Here is a 21,421-nt window from a genome sequence, read left to right on the forward strand (position 1 = left end):
CAGCCGATGACAGCCAGACATGTGCCACAGATTTCTTTTTCTGCCCCCCTTGCTCATGGCCACCGCAAAAATGCCAGTTGAAAATGTCCCATTGCTACTTCTGTACTCAGGGTTCTCAATGAGAACATTGATATCTATGCCAAAGGTTCTTATCATAGTTCCCCAAGAAATGCCAAGTCTTCAGACACCAGAGAAAGGCTGAGGGCTCCAGAGTCCATATCTACTCATACAAAATGAGAGCTTTCTTTTTCTCCACACTGTGCTATTACATATGGTCCACAGCTTAGGTAGAGTTCTTCAGCTTCTATCTACACTTTCTCTCTCCTCAGGCTGAGACAGGCAACTGTTTGAACTGGGCTCTTAATCTTCCTCTTCATTCATCCTTCACCCTTCAATTCTGAGTGTCCCTTGTTCCCTAGTGTCGCATTTTACCTTAATTCAAATATTCTCTTTCTGGTCTGGGTCTGGCACCATGCTCGGGTCATTGTGAAATTATGATAATTCTTATTAATTCCATACTAGGGGGGAGGTCAGATTAAAAGAGAGATAATAAGGCCAGGAAAGCTGTGATGTGTACCTGGAGTGAAATCCCAAACTTAATGAAGACCCACTCCATGCATTAATCACTGTCTATTTGAGTACTGATGGAGAAACATTGACTTGATTGTGTAGCACAAAATATAACACAGCAATGATACACTAAGAGTCCACTAATTTACTACTGAAATATCTTCCTGACCAAAATCCTTTCCCCACATTCATTCTTCTGCCTATTTGTCCTTTTTCAGGCTATATTAATTGATTTCTGGGAATTCCCACTAAATAAAAGAATTGTTCCTAAGTTTGATTTTTAGAATTAAAAATATTTCTGATGTTTCCAGTTGATGATCCAGAGCTAAAATTGACTTGATTTCAGAGTTTCTTCATATGGAGGTGGGGGTCCTAATGTGCCAAAACATGGAGCAGGATACAGTTCAGGGTTTTGAGTTTGAAGGTGAATTCCAACAGTTGAATTCACAGCCACTTCTGTCCCTGGAAAGAGAAAAACGGGGACTTGTAATCTTTCTAGTCAGCATAAAACAGAAGTACAGGAACTGCCTAATAAAATCTGGCATTTCTTGGATCACTAGAGCAACAGAAAATTATTTGTACCCTTGAGAAAAAATTTACAACTATCTTGCTCTCTACAGTGATAGGTTAGTCACTATAGCAAGAAAATTTGCTCTCGTGAACAGACTATATCATCATTGACTAACCCATCAAGAAGCATTTACATTTTAGCAGCTGAAAGTAGGAGGGATGCCCTTTTTGGCAGATTAGAAGATAAGATTCCTGTAAATACTAATGGTATTTTAGCTAATGTTTCCTTCATGGGAAATGCAAATTTCAATACAAATATTTAAATATAATGTCTGAACTTCATTATTTTAGATTTATGCTCTGCAAACTACAACTAACATAATTAAACATTTCTCTATAATAAATAGTAAAAATGTTAACTTGTGCAAAGTTTGCACTTAAAGTACACACACACAATAAAGAAAAAACATTACAAAAGTTTTGAAAAATGCTTCAAAATCAAAAATTTGACTTTATTATTATTTTTAAATTTTTTATGTTTATTTTAGAGAGGACAGAGCATGAGTGGGGGGAGGGGCAGAGAGGGAGAGGGAGAGAGACATGGAATCCAAAGCAGGCTCCAGGCTCTAGCTGTGGACACAGAGCCTGACAAGAGGCGGTGGGGGGAAGGGGGACTCAAATTCATGAATCCTGAAATCATGACCTAAGCAGAAGTTGGACGCTTAACTGACTGAGCCACCCAGGCGCCCCAAAATTTCAACTTTTAAATTATGCACACTAGACACCATTAAATATCAAAAACAAGCATTTTCTTCCTCAAACTGATCACTTGGAGAGATGAACTTATTTCAGTACCTCTTTTGGAAATCTCCTATTAGTATTCCCTTGAAAGACTGTTACTATTTTTGAGTTACAACAGGAACCAACAGTAATATTTCATAACGACATTTCTCCATATATATATATATTAACCAGGGTCTTCGGCTGTGTTGAAATGATTTGATTCCTTCTTTTCAAAACAATAACAACTATAAATTTCAGTAACACCTCTAAATTCACCATTAAAGAAAAAATAGGCCCTTGAAATAAATCTAGCTCTTTGACCATTTTTTGTATATTGAATTTAATTGGAACACAGCCATGTCATTCATTTACATATTGTCCCTTTTTGCATTACAATGGCAGAGATGAGTAGTCCCCACAGAGACAACTGGCCTGCAAAATCAAATGTGTTTCCTATCTAGCCCTTAATAGAGAAAGTTTGCTGACCTCTTCTTGAAGGATTAAAATGTGATACCACCAAGGAGATCCCAAAGAAAATGACACAATTATCAAAACAACTTAAGGAATAGTTACATATTAGGCAATAGCTGTATCACTGGAATCCAAACGCAGGTTGCTCAGAATCTTTACCTTGGAATGAATAATGTTTATTTGGAATCGTGAATGTTCATATATTTGTATTTGTATTCACTGGCTGGGAGAGCAGAGTAGAATAATTCAAACATTAATATAATCTATGAGGGGTAGAGAATGTTGAATGGAAACCTGGTTCAGCACTTTCCTGGAGGAATTATTTATTTAATTGAATGATCTACTCCTAGGCTATTACATAACATTTCTGTATGTCAGTTTTCTCCTATGCAATAAAAGGATAATGTCAGTATCTATGTCTGTAAAAGCAAGGCTAAATGAATTTAGAGTGCTTAAAACAAAACCTGATACATAATAATTATCCATTAATAACTAATTATCAGTAGTAGGAGTAGTAGATCTATCAAGAACTCTACCATATGCCAGGAATATGCATGCATTTTCTTTTATTTACAATATTATGTTCTAATTTATCTTATTTTAATGGTTAAATATTTAATCATTATCATTATCAACATTATAGCACAGAGATTATTAAACAGAATAATTTGTGGAGTTAGAGGCTTTTGCAGTTAGGAAACTTAGGATGATGTAAGCTAAGTCTGAGGCACTGGATAAAACAGTTAACAATGGCAAAGCGTATTTGCCCCAGCACCTCCCTGCATTGTGGGTACTGGTACTAAGCATTGTCCATTTCCTAGGTGAACTGCTCCTGGTATACCTAGTAGCAAGTCAATGGTCATTTAGCTATCATTCTGCCTGGAGTGGTTGATCAGATTAACTTGACAATTTGTAGCTCAAATTTATCTCTGCTGCTGCTATTATCAATATTGTGCTTCTGGCAGATGGATATTAACAATTACTCTCTGTGGTGGGTAAGTTTTATGTTATCGTCTTACTACAAATTTGGCCGTTGCTCTTAAGCCTGTTATGAAAACCACAGGGCACTCATTTGATAAACATAACTAAGCCCATGTGCTCAGAAAGCTTTTGTGAAATCAAACATATATCAGTTTTTAATTTTTTTTCAAAGCAGGTTTACAGACAATACCGGTACCCTCCACTTTCCGAATGTTCGCATTACCCCACTTCTGTTTTAAGAAACAAGTCCATTAGTAACTGCTTTTGCTAACCGAAAGAAATTCAAAGAGGGTTTTTGTTTTTACAAAAAAGGGTGAAAAGAGAATGATGTTCAGTATTTGTTTCGCAGTGAGCCACTGTAGAGGCAGTGTGCACCTGAGCAGGAGAGTGGCCCCCACGCAGCTCCTTCCCTGGAGCTACACTCCACCTCCCAACATCAAGCCACCATGGCTTTGAAATGTGTCTGTGAGCATCTCTCTGTGCTTTATCTTGACCTCCTTTGTGCATTCAGTAGCAAGGTGTGTTCTAAGGAATCAGAAAAGACAGGTTATTTTGGGGGTCTGGAAACACTCAAAAATTTTTCCATATAAATTAATGGTAATCGCTTCTGTAAGTCTTTCCGGCTTATGAAAGGCTTGCTTTCAGATAGCGGGGGATATCTGTATCCTATGAAGGGAGCGGTGAGCAGACATAATTTTTTTTTTAATTTTTTTTTTTCAACGTTTATTTATTTTTGGGACAGAGAGAGACGGAGCATGAACGGGGGAGGGGCAGAGAGAGAGGGAGACACAGAATCAGAAACAGGCTCCAGGCTCCGAGCCATCAGCCCAGAGCCTGATGCGGGGCTCGAACTCACGGACCGCGAGATCGTGACCTGGTTGAAGTCGGACGCTTAACCGACTGCGCCACCCAGGCGCCCCTATAATTTTTATGTTCTGACAAATTAAGCTGGAAGAACTCAGTTAAAATGCCTGCAAATATCCTGTCATTTTCTATGGAACTTCTGGAGAAGGTATGAGTTTGTTGTTGAATTTTGTAAAACCAATATACTCACTGCTGAGTTTTTATAGCCAGAGTTCAGATTTCCCACATCGTTAAGAGCAGTCCCGTTGACTTGCCTTATTGAACCTGCCCCTTCCACTTCTTTCATCTCTTTTCATTTCTGTATCTCATTCCTTCCTCTTCTATCAGAGTGGTGGACAGTGCCTGAATTTCAGTCACTGTTCTACTATCGGCTAAGTGCCTTGCTTCCCTCATCTTTAGAGTGTTCAGAATGATAGTGGACCCCTCGTAAGGTTGTAGAGAAGAATAAACGAGACTAGAGATGGTAGTACAGAGCATGGCACATGGTAAATGCTCAACAAATTGTGAGCTGTTACTATTATCATGCCCTGAAAAGAAAGCATGTGAATGAAATACTCCCTCTTTCCTTGCCTAAAACGAGTCACAGAATATTTACATGGAGAACATAAAGTATACAGAAATAACACTTCAGAAACCATCCTAGCGGCACCCTGGTGGCTGTTAGTTATGTGTCCAGCTTCGACTCAGATCGTGGTCTTACGGTTCATGAGTTTGAGCCCCATATCTGTGCTGTTGGTGCAGAGCCTCCTTTAGATCCTCTGTCTCCCTCTCTCTCTGCCCTTCCCCTATTCTCTCCCTCTGTCTTTCAAAATAAATAAACATTAAGAAAAAAAAAACATCTGAAGATAAGATAGGATCCGGGAGAATTGGGGGAGGAAAGGAGGGGCATGGAAGGGCAGGCTTCTTCTCTGTCCCTGTCCAGTTCTCTTTCCCCTCCCCAATTCAGAACCCTCCCATTTAATCATTGCTGAAAGGTTAGTACTTCTATTTACCCTGAAGTAAGAAAAGGGGAAGATTATCTCTGAAATTGCAGAAGAAATGGGGTCAGGAAGATTAGATCTGAAAGGCAGCATTATTGAGGAGATCAGCCCCCAAGAGGAGCTAAGCCAAGATGAGTGTCTTCAGGAAGGGTGTCAATGTGGGTGCTCACCTTGCTGGCTTCTCAGGAATAGCATGGGATCTGTTTTCTGCCCTGTTAGAGCTAATAGGACCCAGCTCTGAATCACATAGGATGGAAAAGCAGTCAATATAGATTTTATAGTAATTTATTACTTTAGTTAAATAATGGCAAGGATCTCTCTGCTATGCTGTCAATAATGGTGGGGATCTCTCCTCTATGCTCTCAAATTTTCTTTTCTAATGAACACTAGATTGCTTTTTCTCCCTCAAGCCCTTAGTCCTTCTCTCACCTACCAGACCCCAAACGTTTTTCTTTTCATTATCCTAAAATGTCTTGCTTTCTCATAAATAAGAGTTTTATTCAGCTTCAAAACCTTATTTTCAGTGAAAACTTATTTTCATTATTTTCAGTAAATTAACAGAAAAATTTTTGTTTATAAACAAACTTAAAACTTCTTTGCCATTTTTTAAATACAGATTTAATAAGCAAAACCATTAAACTGACAAACTCAAAACTTTCTTAAGTCACTTGTTATTTTCTCTCTGTTCAGCCTGTCTCACAGTCCTTGATCTTGGGGTACAGATGGTTATGGAGAATTTTAATGATTTTCTTTTCCCACTTTACTAAAAATTTGCATACATTCCTTTAAAAAATCACTTTCTGTTGCCCAATGTAGGTTCTCTCAACTTATACATTTGAAGGAGGGAAAACCTGCAAATCTCTTGTTTTCTGTGGTCTTTGCAGATAAGAAGGATCCTAAAAGCATCATTAAAATAGGTAAGGCAAGGTAAGGCCATAAGACAACATTGAAACAAGAAATCATGTCTGCCCCTAACACAGGTGCTGAGTTAATTCTAGAACTGCTAGGGTCTGATGACTGAAAGAAGGGATGAGAGGTCTCAGAGACCACTTTATGGACAACCCCATTCAGGAAGGCATGGGACGTTGAACAGGTCCTTCCTAGGGAATAGCAGGGATGCTAAGGGAAAACGAAGGATCCAGGAGATGAGTCAGGGGTAGCAGGGGCGGGTGATAATGGGAAGACAGACTATCTAGGAGACCCCTGGGGCTGAGTCCAGGAAAAGGAGGCGGGACTGACACAAGAGAACAAAACAAAACAAACAAACAAAAAACAAGCATGACTTTAGGGCTTGTATGAAATAAATAGGTATTAATTTCAGTACTCAAAATATCTCCAGCTTCAAACTGTAGATTCCTTCTCCTTTTGCTCTTATCTTTCACCTTTCCCTTCACCCTCCTGACTTTCTTTTGGTCCCCCTCTTTCTTTCTTTCCCTAGCAGTACCACCCTTCCTCCTTACCCTCCAAGGGGGTAGCAGAGAGATTTTTTTCTCCCTTTATGGTGCATAAATAATTTCATTGTGATATGTTATGGACATGGAAACATAATATGTTTACACACTGTTTATGAGGATCCCAGGCCACACATTTGCCTTTCTCTCTTGGATATTTCTAATTGAGATAATTGACAACTCGGTGGGGTGCCTGGGTGGCTCAGTCGATTAAGTGTCCAACTTCAGCTCAGGTCATGATCTCGTGGTTTGTGGGTTTGAGCCCTGCATCACGCTCTGTGCTGATAGCTCAGAGCCTGGAGCCTGCTTCGGATTCTGTGTCTTCTTCTCTCTCTCTGCCCCTCCCCTGTGCTATTTCTCTCTCTCTCTCTCTCTCTCTCTCTCTCTCTCTCTCATAAATAAATAAATAAATAAACATTAAAAAAAAAAGGTCATTGACAACTTGAGCCATAATAATATTGCCTGGAATTGCTAGTGAGAGAAATCTCCCATTGTACACATTTTAACAGCACTCAAGTTCAGTCTACTCTACCTTTCCATATTCTGTCAAAATTCTCTTCTTGGCTCTTCAGTTGAGGGCAGCTTCTATGGGACCCTGAGAGTCAAATCTTGGATCCACAGATCAGAAGAGCAGAGCTATTTCAACTAATATATTCAACAAATAGTGGCAATAGAATGAGATAATTTTTGAAGAAATAAAATAAAGATCTAGGAAGAAACTCAAGTTTAATAGAGCAAATCCAGTTCTCTCCATTAAAATGTTTTAAATGACCCATTTCCGACATTTTGCATTCAGGAGGGAATTTGCTATCTTCCCCTTTGTGCTCAGAGGGTGGCAGGGAGTCCAGAAATCTTATTTCATATTCTCGCGTCACCATTATCTTTCAACTGGGTTCTCATTTTCCTCTGTCCTCTGACCTGAGACTGTGAGGAAAACACAGGTGAAGCCCCATACCCAGCCGTGTGGGTGTGTGAATCTGGCAGTGACTGGATCACCTTGAAGCTGTGAGCACATACTCTATGGGGTACTGTGGAGATTTGGGTCCTGACCTCCCCTGTAGCCGTAAAAAGATCCTGTAGTGGTTCTTCATTTCTCTTTTGGAGGAAACCTCTTTTTCCAGAAACAGTAGATTGAAAGAATCGTTTGTCAGGGGAAATGAAAGTGTAATGGGGATCCACTGGGGAAACGAAATCCAGTCTGGGTCTGGGTCTGGGTTTCAGAATGCCTTAAAAAATTGACTCTCTGGGATGTGTAATACACAAATTGCTAGTCAGAAAGATATCACTAAAGATCACAGAGAATACCACTTCAAAAATTATTCTGTTGCAATTTTTTTTTCAGAGAGAGAGAGAGAGAGAGAGAGAGAAAGTGAAAGAGAGCACAAGCAGAGATGTGGCAGAGGGAGAGAGAACCCCATGCAGGTCAGGGATCATGACCTGAGCTGAAATCGAAAATCAGATGCTTAACCAACTGAGCCACTCAAGCGCCCCTGTTCTATTTTTTTTTTTTTTTTTTTTTAGAGAGGAAACACAGGAATGCAAGGAAGCACAACTCTGGGAGCCACATTCACATCCAAGACTGTGTGAATAGCTGTTCACTGTCTGTACAGCTACTCTGAGCATCCCTGAGATAGGATAGATGGGTGGGAGGTGGGATAACCTAACACCCAACTAGGCAAGGGGAAAATAAATAAATAAATAGAAATGGGAAACTGAGCCTCTGGTCCTAAGATGGAAAGCGACAAAAATGAGTTTTGTAATAACTTCAGCTGAGGGAGAGTTTATGTGTTTCTTGAGCAAAGTAAGATTCAGTGAGCTACCAGTGGGATTAAGGAGGACCCAAGAGAATAAGAAAGGGGATGTGGATTCTGGAGAGTAATCCCTACCGTTGAGGAATCACCCAGTGGAAATGTCTGGAGGTTTGAGATACCAGGCTATACTTAGCACAAGGGATGAGGTGACTAAGCCATGAGTGTCCTGCCCAGATTTCTGCTGGCTCTCTGCCCTCAATTATGGACAACTTGAAGTCTATTAGTTGACTTTCAGCAAAGGCCTATGTGGTATATTTATCCAGCACAGTGAGAAAAGTATATAACATCCTTTGGGAGAAATAATAACCACTTTTCCAGGTTGGTTTTTAGCAGTTAGAAATAACATCCAAGAAGCCCTAATCTTGTGCCTAGCACTTGGTAGATGTGAAATAAACTGTGACTGTATTTTTTTAAAGAACCATTTCTTCCCAAGTATATTCTTTTCCTGTCCTTAATGACTTCAGGGTCATGTAGTAATACAGAGAATGTGATTCTAATACCCTGCATTTGATATGATTATATTCAGATTATTGCAGTAATCGATCATGCTTGACACCTTCTCTCCCAGTCATACCTGTCTGTTGAGGCAAGTTCAGGCAAATTCAAAAGCATATGTGTAAACCACCACACAGGAAATATAAAACATCAGATAAATGGGGATATAACTATGGCAAATAAACTGCGTTAAAAATGATAACAGTATAACTGGGTAGCTTACTTATTAAGAGGAGACATTTCTAAAGATTCAAGACAGTCTAGAAAAGAGTCTTCTTCTGAGTAAGTAAAGGCTAAGAAGACCAGAGAAGATTCTCCTCTTTAGAAACTCAAGTCAGGTTGGAAGAATCATAATTGCGTTTACTTGTTAAATATCTCAAATTAAATAAAGAAAAATAGACCAATGTGGCCATGTTGACCACTTTGACTAATAAAATTTATTAGAATGTCAGTGACCTGATTTCCTCCTATGCTTAATAGAATGTGTTCAATTTTAAGAGAAAGATTATTTTTTCATTGGAGACTTTAATTATCCTTCCCCAAGTAACCATTTCTCAAATTGACATGTGTTTCTTCCATTAAATATAACTTTTTAAAAAGTCAATAATAAATATAATCCCTAAATCTTAGAGTACCAAGTTTTGATATTAAAACATTTAAGCTAATTTTTTACCCCACTTTTTATTTAGCTGTTAGTTTTCTCAAGGCATGCCCTGTTCCATCTATTAAAAATCTTATGCTGGTCCAAGTTCCTGGAGAGTGGCTGTTAATCTCCACCACACCCTCCCAAGGCAACTATGGATGGTGTACAAAATAGCATCTTAAAGGGAAAGTTTCACAACAGATGGTCTGGTTGAGAACAATGCTTAACACAAATAAATAAACTATGATCTGTGACCTCCCAGGTCAGTTAAGTGATAGTTCTATTACTTACAGCTAAGGCTGCAGCTACAAATAACTCTGAAAACTTGGATCCATTCCTTACTCTTATGTAAACTAGAAAATAGCAGAAAGGGCATGGTTTTGGGGGTGGGGGTTGGAAGCAGGCAGGATCAGGGTGCTACTTGTGTGTCTGGAGAGAAAGGACATGGATATTGATATCCGCCTGCCCGATTCCAAGTATTTCAGGCTGTCCATTGGTAGCAGACAATCTGGAAAGTGTGGTTCAATGTCATTGCAGATAAGTGAGGCATAGAGAACTTAGTAAATGAGACCATGAACACAAGGCAGGCTAGACTTACATCAAGGGCTCAGAGAGACTATTCTGTACCTTAAACTCTACCACTCACTTGGAGTGACAAGCCCTGTGTCTCTCTTCGCTTTTGTGTATTGACTGAGAAAATGTTTAGGTCTATCCTTGTACTAAACTACGAGTCATTTCCCTAAGTCACATTTGGGGGGGGGATCCTCCTTCTGAAGTTATCTCATGTAGACTTTCTCCCCAATGAATTCCTTTGAGTCTCTAATAAACTATGTTTTGTTCTCAGTTCACCAATCTGCTTTCCAGAGGTTAGTTTTTCAATTCACTACAAACCATTAGATTTCTAACAGGAAGTCTAGAAGTGTGCAGACAGCTCACCATAAACGGGGTCCAAGTCTCCAACAGCAAAAACAGCCATAGTGCGTCTTGGGGAATCAATTCGAGGTCTCCGCAGCCAGCAATGGAGGCAGGAGAACACTACTCCACAGAGAAGAGCCACCAGGAAAATCAGCAACAAGAACCTGATGCCAGAAGAAGCAGCAGAGGAGTAAGTAAGACTGCTGCTACTTCCTGGAGAAGGGGCAAGAGCTTCAGGAGCTAGGATGCAAGGTTCTGTGAGGCCAGATTCCTTGAGCAATCCCCTGCCACACCTCATCCATCCTCACTGAACCGGGAATATTCCCTGCCGCAGAGTGGTGGATCTTGCCAGGGGGTAATGATCATTTCCTCTGGAAATTGGAGGGGTGTTCTAAGGAACGGGGTCTTTGTTCCTTCATCCATTCATTCATTATTCCTTTCTTTCAGCCAGCCAGCCATACATTCAACTAGTATTTAAGCAACTGAACAGGTTCTAAATGTTGGGGTTGGGGATTTAAAGGTGGACAAGACAGGAGCTAACCTTCTAATTGAGAGAACTGATAAACTTGCTTAGAAAATATGGAAGTCATGTATGAGGAGATTGATAACTGTCTTATAATTTCTGAAGGACTAGCTTATAAAAGGCAGCGGTTTTATTTTGAGGGTTTTCAAGACTTTTGGAATCAGTAGAGGAGTCATGTGGTGGAGATTTCAAGAGAAAGAACAATTATTTTACTGTTACATGTCTCTAATTTGGGAACAAGATATTAGTCCTAAAAATAGTTAAGTTCCCTGTCACAGGAAGTACATTAGTAAATAGGGGACAATAAACTGAAAATGATGTTGCCACATGTATTACATGACCCCTAACATTTCCTTAACTGTATGATTTCATGTGCCATCTCAATTATTTAGGACACAGAGTGTATACATAACACCAAAAATTTATCACAAATTGGGATGTCCTTACCAGATATACCAGCCATTTGTGTATTGATCTTTATAGTTTATGCACCTGGTGGTAGAAGGACAATAGTTAGTGCTGGACCTCTAGCTGGTCAAAGCCTATTCTTTCAGACCATGTTATCCGTTCTGACCCTACCAGTTTCTCTGGAACAATACTCACTGCACATCACACCCCGCCCCAGCACAATTAAGCAAATGTATACAGTGTGCCCACTTCATTCAGGATACTAAGAATACAGGTAAATGTGAAACTATCCGAAACATACATAGATAATTGCACTTTAATAGGTTTGATTATCGAGTTACATATATGGTTGCGTATTGAGAAAGTAGTGACTAACTTCCCAGGGCTAACATGTCATAGGTATTAGGTATTAGGCAGATAATCTTCCCACCATTCTGTTTATCCAGAGACCTAGACTTTTTTAAAATGCAGTCACCTGGAAGGTTTAAAATCTGTTAACCTTTAATATTTTGGTAAAAAGAAGCAGGCTGGAAACCAGCTTGGAGGAAGAAATTGGGAAAAAGGGAAAATGAATGAATGTGGGTACATATGCCGTTTATCAAGGAATGAGAAGCTGATTTCTTCAGTCAGGATGGACAAATCATTTGTGTGTCTAGGCACGATTAAATCATTCTGGGACAAGTTTATTTACTTATTTTTAGTTTTCAAAGAGAGAGAGAGTGAAAGAGGGGAAGAGGGGGAGAGAGAGAGAGAGAGAGAGAGAGAGAATCTTAAGTAAGCTCTACTCTCAGCATAAAACCTGACGTGGGGTTCATCACAGGGCTCGGTCCCACGACCTTGGGATCATGACCTGAGCTGAAATCAAGAGTCAGATGCTCAACCCATTGAGCCACCCAGGTGCCCTTCTTGGATAAGTTTTAAAAGATCACATGAAAACAAAATTCAAAAAACAAAAACAAAAACAAAACAAAAGAAAACAAAAACAAATGAACATACACATTTTAAAAAAAGAAAAAAAACAACAAAAAAGAAAACAAAATCTGCAGTGTGATTTTCAGGGGGTTTCACTCTCCAGGTGTAGATACCTCTGTGATATTCCACTATGCCAGGCATGGTACGCTGAATGTAGGTTTGCTGACAGCATTTTCTCATACTTCAGTACATGGACTATTATCAAAGTATTCTGGGATTAAACAGTGGGAACCTGTTCATCACAGCTCGATAAGCTTGTGAGTTGGAGCTGTACTTAATCATGGCTACTTCAGTCTTTGTTAAAATAACACCCAGTACTTTTCAGCTTGAAAGCACTCATAACTGTCAGGTAATTTATTGCTCCCAACATCTCCAAGGAGGCAGTGTGTCATGTTTATCATCACACTAGTCAGAAGTGACTTTTTAACAATTATGAAGTGTCAACATAAAAATTTTACCCCAAATATTTAATAGGAAACTTAATCACCCAGAGAACAGGTGTTTTTTTTTTCCTTTCATTTTTTGTGTTTTAGATTGTGTGCGTGTGTGTGCGCGTGTGTGTGTGTGTGTGTGTGTGTGTGTGTGTTCACCTAAAGTCACAGGTTCAAAAGGCTGGGAAAAAATGGCAGCTGAAGTATAACTTTAATAAGGCATCCTAAGACAAGCAATCATCAACAAAGCATTTAAAAATATTAATGCCACATCCTTATAAAAGAATGTTATCCGGTCATCAAAAAGAATGTAGATTCATATTTATAATTAAAAGCTTTGTGAAGTAAAATGATATAGAGGGCTCAATTCTACTTTGTATATTTTCTTTCATACAATTACAATGATTTCACAAAATAGTTATTATATAGTAGTACACTCATATACACCAAATTACTAACAATGCTTCCTCCTCTGGCAGATGGTATCATGAAGCTCTTTATCTTTTCCATATTTCCATACTGTTTGAATATACGATGTATTATATTTATAGCCATACAATTTTAAATATTATCCTAAAAATATGTAAATCTTAAATATGTAGTACCCTGCCTTAGATGGATGTGGGGGAATTCTCTTGTGTCCTAGCCCAATAAAAGAGAAGGAGGTTCCTGTCTGGAATCTTAAAATCTGAGGGCATGATCAGAAGTGTGGATTTCTTCATCTTCCTCCATTATAAATCTGTGCTTACCCTCCGTACATGTAAAAATAGACCATATCCTTATCAGAATGTCAATTCTAAAGATTAACTACCTCAATTTGTTTCTCAGATCTAATTTTTGAGCCACTCAATATTTGTTTCCAGTGATAGCAATTATCCAAATTGACTTATTTCACTTTCTCTTTCTGATCCTGTGCACCCACAGGTGCAGTTTCTGATATGCCTTAAATACAATGGCCAAGAAGCAATTAGCTGGACAAATGCTAAGTGATTAAATAATTTCAGAATTGCAGGCACCTTTGGGATCATTTCTTTCACTCTCAGAATTTTACATACTTTACAACGAAAACCCAGAGTAGGAAAGTCAGTGGGGAAGTCACTAGCTGGCCAAAGAATGGATTTATTTATTTATTTATTTATTTATTTATTTTTAATTTTTAAAAAAATGTTTATTTATTTTTGACAGACAGAGAGACATAGAGCACGAACACGGTAAGAGCAAAGAGAGAGGGAGACACAGAATCTGAAGCAAGCTCCAGGCTCTGAGCTGTCAGCACAGAGCCTAACATGGGGCTCAAACCCATGAACTGTGACATCATGACCTGAAGGGAAGTCAGACCCTTAACCAACTGAGCCACCCAGGTGCCCCAAGGCTGAAGAATTCAAACCAGATTACAGGTCTTCTGACTCTGTGTGCTTCCCTCCTACCCCCCCCCCATTATTTCCATGTTTTTCTCAAGGTCAATTTTTAAAGATTTTTCTTTTTTTTTCATTTTTTTTTTTCATTTTAAGTAGGTTCCAAGCCCAACGTGGGGCTTAAACTCATGACCCTGGGATCAAGGGTCTTATACTCTATTGACTGAGCCAGCCAGGTGCCCCTTAAACAGATTTTTCTTAATTCTTAAAAAAAAACCAGTATCTAAACTGTAATAATGTTCTAATTGCTCGAATTTTAGATGCAAGATAGTCAGTGTAGGAAAAGTTGCAATTTTAAAAAATGAAGTTACTATTTGGAGATTTATATATGATTGGTCAAATTGGGAAGATGCCAAAAATGAAAAAACGATCAGGAGAAATGAGAACCAACTCTGATGCTTAAGAAAGATGTTCCCAATAATCAGAGTTCTCTGGAAGTGGTTGCTGATGCACATCATTTCTGACCCTACTGGAAGGCTATTGTCCTTCTCTGCTTGGGTGTTGTGGAGATGATTCTTCCTCTACAGAGATCATTAGACTTATTGATCTTTATTATTCTTCTCAGTGCTGAGATTCTGTGGACCTAAGATTAACTACCATTTCATTAATTTGATAAATTCAGGAAGAAAACTGCAGAGTCACTCTGTTGGCTCCTTTGCTAGAATCGCCCAGAACTTCCTGTGCCAGGCATTCTTCTAAACCAGTTATATAACTTCAGGGGAATTAACTCGCTTTCCAATTTACAACGTTATTAGGTAAGGTCACAATATTATAATCCTCATTTTATAATTCAGAAAATTCAGTCGGGGAGACATTAACTGGCTTGCCCAAGATAACAGAGCTACAAGTGGGAGAGTCAGGCTTCACATGCAGACCGTCTGGCAGTGGAGTCGGTGTCTCCTACCACCATGCAGCAACCCCCCCCAACCGCCCCGGGAACAGTAAAAGCCGGCTCTGGCCTCACATTACTATGTGGAGTCCTGCCTGAATGCATTCAGTATCCTGTGCTCCGAAATGTTTCAAAAATATTAAAAATTCCCCCCCAAAAAAGAAAAAAATAGAAATGAGAGTGTGGAGGGTCTCACACAGAGAGACTAAGCCAAGAGTGAGATCATTTTTTAAACTGAATGTAGTATGTAAAATTAGAACCCAACTCGAGATCTGGCTTAACCTTTCTAGCAGTGAAGAGGATGAGAGGGAGAACTGGCTATATGGTATCCTCTAAAATTAACAAAATCACGCAGCATTACTCACCAGATGCACAACTATTCCTGGAGTAGACACCAGGGGGGAATTCAAACTATGGGGCTTTATGAAGAGGGTACTGTGGGCAATAGGAGCAGTGTTTTTCATATGCCCTTAGAGTAAATGCAGTAACAAATTTCATGGGTCCTTTCTTTTTTAAACCATTCCTTAACACAGGCAAAAGTGAGATTTAGCTACAATAGTCTGGGAGAGAGATAGGTGCCATATCATATCACCCAGAGACGGGTGACTTGACTTAATTAATCGAGGGGAGGTTGTGTAGTATCTAGAAGAATAGGCGAATCATATATCCCTCAGGTATTTCTGCCAGTGTATCATTTCATTTAATATTAGACGTACAAGGGGCGTCTGGGTGGCTTAGTCGGTAAAGCGTGCGACTTCAGCTCAGGTCATGATCTCGCGGTCTGTGAGTTCGAGTCTGTGTCTCCCTCTCTCTCTGACCCTCCCCCATTCTTGCTCTGTCTCTCTCTGTCTCAAAAATAAATAAACGTTTAAAAAAATTAATATTAGACATACAATATAGTTTTGTAGTGCAAAATTATAGCACGTATACAGTAGTATAATAGTACATACAGTATACGTATGTGTATGATACATGTGTATAGTTGTAATATAAAATTCTGGACTCAGGAGTCAGTCCTGGGTCCAAATCTAAGCTCTGCATTTTACTTGCTTACTTTTGAGAAAAACACTTCACTTCCTCAAACCAGGTTAGATGGCGACATATTAATCAATTAATGCAATCTGTTAATGCAATTCATTTACAGAATCCTATATATGTATGATCATATTTATCTTTTATAAGTTACCTTTTTTCTGGACATACACACACATCACTGTACTTGCTTATTTCTGGGAGGGTAAAGGATTAGGCATGTAATGGGGAGGATCTATCAAGTTTTTTTCATATACTAACTTACTTACAGTATTTAAATTTTATACAAAGACAGCCTAGCAATGCGTTGTTCATACTAAAGAAATGCTGTTATAAAAATAAATTGAGGAGGTTAGATCAGAGAAAATACGTTTGAAAACAGATTTAAATAGAACTAATCATCTCTCAAACACCTTCCTGTGGTGACAAAAGATTTGGGAAAGCATCTTCAACATATACAGTTACTTAATCCCACCTGCGATACCAGGTACTTTCTTGCCTTCTCTTTTTATCTTCTGCTAACTTGCATTTTATTTGAAGTAGTTTCTTATTTCCATTCAAAAGAAGTGGTATTAAATAGTGACAAATACAACAGACATTTACATGCAAAGTGAGGTAGCCAAAAAATTGTACTTAAGTACTAATTGAAACCCTGCGTTAATTTGCTGCTGTCTCCCTTTGAGTCTCCATTTCTTTATGTGAAAAGGAGACCAGTGGCCTCAGTGACTCTAAAGGCAGCTTATCAAGTTCCTCAACAGTATAGTTTCCTATCATGTTGATTGGAGAATTACGTTCAACATTTATGAGCCTTTCCAATTATGAATTTCTTTTTCTCTTATTCTGGGTCAAAGGCAGAAGAGATTAGGCAAGATGAGGCAGCCAGGAGGTCCAGAGTTAAGTAAATACATCAGTCATCAAAACCTCCATTATGCCACAAACACCAGAAGACAGAAAAAAACAAGTCTAAAATCAGTGTAAAGAAAGAACAAAGGAGAGCAATGGAAAAGCTGGAAGAACAGCACAGACTTAACATGCAGCTTATCAATAATGAGATGAACCACCAAAACCAAGTGAATGGTTCCAGGGCGGAGGAAGGCATTCACATAACATGGCCTCTTAATTTGGAGGCAATGCCCAGGCCTTGAGACTGTGGCCTTGAGGGTAACTGGCAACGATAATTGAAAACAGTTAGTTGGCAGTGAGGGCTACACCCAGGAGAAGACAGTGCTTGGCAGACATGCTTTTCTGACACTTGCACGAAGTCACAGTGCATTACAGTTGTCATTAATCAGCAGCAGTGTTATTAATGGCACCTTCTCCTCATTTCCCGAATAGAATTCTGGGAACCATTAAGTCTATAGCACAAAGAGTGAGAAAATTGAGGCAATTATTCACGTAGTATACATCAAAAGCACTTTGAAATATACATATAATACAGGTTAGAATTTTTGTGAGTTTGCTTCTATTTGAAAATGAATATGCAGAAAACTGCAGCCCACTATCACCGTGACTTAGGAGTGTGGATGCAACCATAGATGACGTTGTGATTCTTTCATGAACCTAAAGAACCCTCAATACCTCAGTGGTGGAGAATGGAGTAAGCAAAAATACCTAGAAATCAATGAGGCCCCATATATTTAACAAAGCCAATCATAATGAAAGTGCATCTTTTTTCCGCGTTTAGAAAAATTGAGCCATTTGCATTTAAAAACAATTTACTCTTACTTTGCTTGCATGATTATAATCATGTGAAACTCATTTGGGGCTTCTCAAATGACTTGAGCCTTATTTATTCTTTGAATTTTGAAAATGCTAAATAAAAACATGGAGCCTCTTGCTATTTACTTACATTTCCTTTTCTTCACATGGTGGGTCCGAGAGCACCAACTGAAACACATGTTTAGAACAATGAAACCCGAACTTCTCATTAGTCTAATCCTTTAATACAAACGGCGCTTAGAGACAATGTGGGTTTATATCATTTCGTTTATTTTTTTAATTAAAAGCTCTGTTGCAGAGTCTATTATTGGTGCACAGAATTTTAATTGAAAAATAAAAATCTCTGGATAGATCCTCTAGCTCAGCAGTGACAGGGGATATACATTGTGAGCCAGATTCCCATCCTACACACCCTTACAGATGGATGTGCAAATGCCTTTTGTTCGTTCTGCAGGCAGATTTGGCTTGCTCTAAAGACCTTTTTTGCACCTTGCATTTTTTCTTTGTTTTCACATTTTAGCCAGAGGAAGGAAGTTCATTATTTGCGAGTAGTATTTTCACACAAAGAAATCAAGTTCCCTACCTGAAAACAGAAGTCCATTCCATTAGCATTAATGGGTGTTAAATATATGCATGAAGAAGTGACTTTAACTAGCTCTAAGGGGAAGGTCGATTTAAAACTACATGACATTCCAGTTGAGATTTACTTTTCTCTCTTTATCAAAGAAGAGAGAAAAAGTAATAACCTTGATTGCTTTGTTTTAAACAACCCAAACCATAGGAATTTCAATATAATTATCTTAGTTCTCTGTGTTGAGCCTTGCAGGTTACAATAACACATCACAGAGGAAAGAAAGTACTCCTTCCTAGAGGTTTTGTTTGTAGGTTTGTTTTTCCCTTGAACTGAGACTCTTTCAAGAAAATCTTTACAAGTCATTTATATGTAGTCCTAAAACTTGGGTTAAGGAGATCAGTGTAGTATTTATTTTTCTGGACTATACCACACAAATAACAGAACAGATACGAAGTTGCAAAATTTAAAATGATAGGCTTGGGAAATTTTGTGAGACACGTCTTTTTTCCCTTTAATCCCGAATGCATCCTCTTCAGCACCTTATATTTACACCACCACGTTTATCTGGGCAAAGAGATTTGTGGAGTCGCAGATGGAGCCATGAATTGGCCATCAGAGAGCATGGTAATGAACAATTTATAAGCACAGAAAATGAGTTGCACTCTCTTTTGCTAGAAATGCTGCAAATAGATTTGCATACTAACTGAGAGGAAAATGAACATTCAAATTTTGTTCATAAGGAAAGTTTATTTATGAGTAGATGAAATCATTTGGGATCCAGCTTAACAGATAAACAAATAAAGCCCGCATTTCAATTTCAAGTCACTTCCTAGACTTCTTGGGTGCTGCACCCTACCTACCAAGGGGTCCACAGTCTTATATTATTACCACCTTGCTGCCAATGCATTAGCTGTCAGGCTTCAGGCTTATCGTGAAATGGTGAGCAAAGTCTTAATGTATTTCAGACCGAAATCTTTCAGATACATTGCGTTCAAGTAACACAGATACAGAGATGCGGGTATTAGTCTGAATGAGATGCTAGAGCAGAGGAGTCAAAATAAACTCTAAGATGGTTCTGTCTACATTACTCAGCACTAAAAAATGGTCAAGCCTTAAGTACAGTTGCAGGCAACAGTAAACATGTCTTAAAATGAATCCTGCCACAGCAGTTTGATATATCAATAACATTTTTTATTTAAAAAAATTCACAGCCTAGTAAAGTTAAGCAAAGACTAAATTGCATCATATTACTTCAACAGCAACAGAACTGATACAGATACAGAAGAAAGAAAACTACTGTCATGGACCATTTTGTTTTCTGTATCTCTGACCAGTAAATATAATAAGTCATAAGATGCTGGTAACACTTTCTTAAACGGAATCTTCTAAATGTAAGAGTAGTTAAGGTACCCAAAGAACAAACTATCACAATCAGATTCTTAGAGTACCTCCAAAAATCTCTTCCCGAAAAAAGAGATGGTTACCTGGAATAGTGGCAAACACGAGGTTCCCATTTTTGAGATGACTGATGTAAAACGAAAAGGTCTGGATCTCACCATACTTGAAGAACAAGCTGCTCGAAACTGGTGTCTGGCCGTCTGTGTTGATCTCCCTCTTTTCCTAGAACTTGTTAGCCTCTAAGTTATGCTTCCTACCAGAGCACTCATTAATGGTGCTCCTTGTGACTGGTAACATGCACGCTGGGGCAGGCATGTTGGGTGCGTGCGCACAGGTATACAGAGTTCAAGGAATTTCAATGTAAGGTCAGAACCCTGGTAGTTTGTCAAGTCCTTAGAAGCCAGGGTTATACATGCTGACCTGCAAAACCAGCTGGCTGCTTAAATTACTCAGGTCATTCAAGAGCATGTTTTATTCCAGGGCATTTCTGGGTTTTATACAGAATCTGGTACCTGGAATGTTTATTTAGTTTTCTTCCCTTTGTTGATCCTTTTTGCTCCTCTTTTTCTACATATCATTTTCAGTCCCAGGTCTAACCCAATCTTGGGCATAAAGCCTTCCTTTTCTCATCATGACCACACCCTACTTTTAAACAGTGTATATTTCAAAGTTTATTTTAATGAAATGACACAATCACAAAAAAATAAAATAAAACTTTGCAAAAATATCTAAGGAAGTACTGAAAAAGAATAAAGAGGCACAAAGTTACTTTATATTAAGACTTATTAGAAAAATATAGAAATTTACAAAAATTGGTACTGATGTTTGTAAACAATAAGATGAATTTAACAGGAGCACATGGGTGGTTCAGTCCATTAAATGTCTGACTCTTGATTTTGGCTAAAGTCATGATCTCATGGTTCGTGAGATCGAGCCCCACATCTGGCTCTGTGCTGACAGCATAGAACCTGCTTAAGATTCTCTCCCTCTCTGCCCCTCCTCTGCTCTCTCTCTCTTTCTCAATAAATAAATAAATAAATAAACATTAAAAAAATAGAATATATTTCAGAAACTATTAAAATAAACAACGATGTCAGCTGCTATTTCAAACCAGTGAGGAATAGGTATTATTCAGGAAATGATAAAGAACTGAGTGGTTAGTGGAAAGAATATAGCCAATTATTTTTAAGATGCTTAACCACATTCATAATTAGATAAATATAGCTTACAATTATAATCAGAATGGCACGTTGAAAAAAATTGATACTAGAATAAAGAGAGGTAGCTGTGGGGAGACAAGTCCTCTCTTACATGGTTGGGAAAACTGTACAGCCTCTTTGGGAGAGGCAATACCTATTTACCTAAAACCTGAATACATCTGTTGGTCAAGAATTCTGCCAAGAATAAATCCTAGAGATACTACTACACGTGGCATAAATAATTACATGCAATAGTGTTCACCAAAGCATTGTTGGTCACAAAATATTAGAAATAGCAAATATCCATCAAAATGTGGCTATTTAAATACGAAAGGATTATATCCACTCAACAAAGTACTAAGCAGATATTTAAAAAGGTATGATAGA

At 38.5% G+C, this 21,421-nt stretch overlaps 1 protein-coding gene across 1 annotated transcript; it reads right to left on the reverse strand.

The window, feature by feature from the left end:
• Nucleotides 1-895: 895 nt before the first annotated feature.
• TMEM207 (transmembrane protein 207) lies at nt 896-19,996 on the reverse strand. The gene is made up of 5 exons (XM_047099271.1): nt 19,922-19,996; nt 17,994-18,031; nt 11,445-11,489; nt 10,496-10,638; nt 896-1,032 (listed from the first exon to the last, which is right to left on the reverse strand). The coding sequence occupies exons 1-5, from the start codon at nt 19,994-19,996 to the stop codon at nt 896-898; spliced, it is 438 nt and encodes a 145-aa protein (XP_046955227.1).
• Nucleotides 19,997-21,421: the final 1,425 nt, after the last annotated feature.

The sequence above is a fragment of the Lynx rufus genome, unplaced genomic scaffold (genome assembly GCF_022079265.1).
Source record: "Lynx rufus isolate CCGP_SWC_20201006 ecotype Redwood Valley unplaced genomic scaffold, mLynRuf1.p SCAF_5, whole genome shotgun sequence".
NCBI lineage: Eukaryota > Metazoa > Chordata > Mammalia > Carnivora > Felidae > Lynx > Lynx rufus.

What these genes read in the sequence shown, in the direction of transcription:
- TMEM207 (XM_047099271.1), bottom strand. Translation starts at nt 19,996, where the DNA reads ATGGTGAGATCCAGACCTTTTCGTTTTACATCAGTCATCTCAAAAATG. An exon ending in CCATGTGAAGAAAAGGAAAT is followed by an intron (nt 11,490 to 17,993) that starts GTAAGTAAATAG and finishes TTCTACCACCAG; the next exon opens with GTGCATAAACTATAAAGATC. An exon ending in AGACTTGGACCCCGTTTATG is followed by an intron (nt 1,033 to 10,495) that starts GTGAGCTGTCTG and finishes TTCTCTTTCCAG; the next exon opens with GGACAGAAGTGGCTGTGAAT.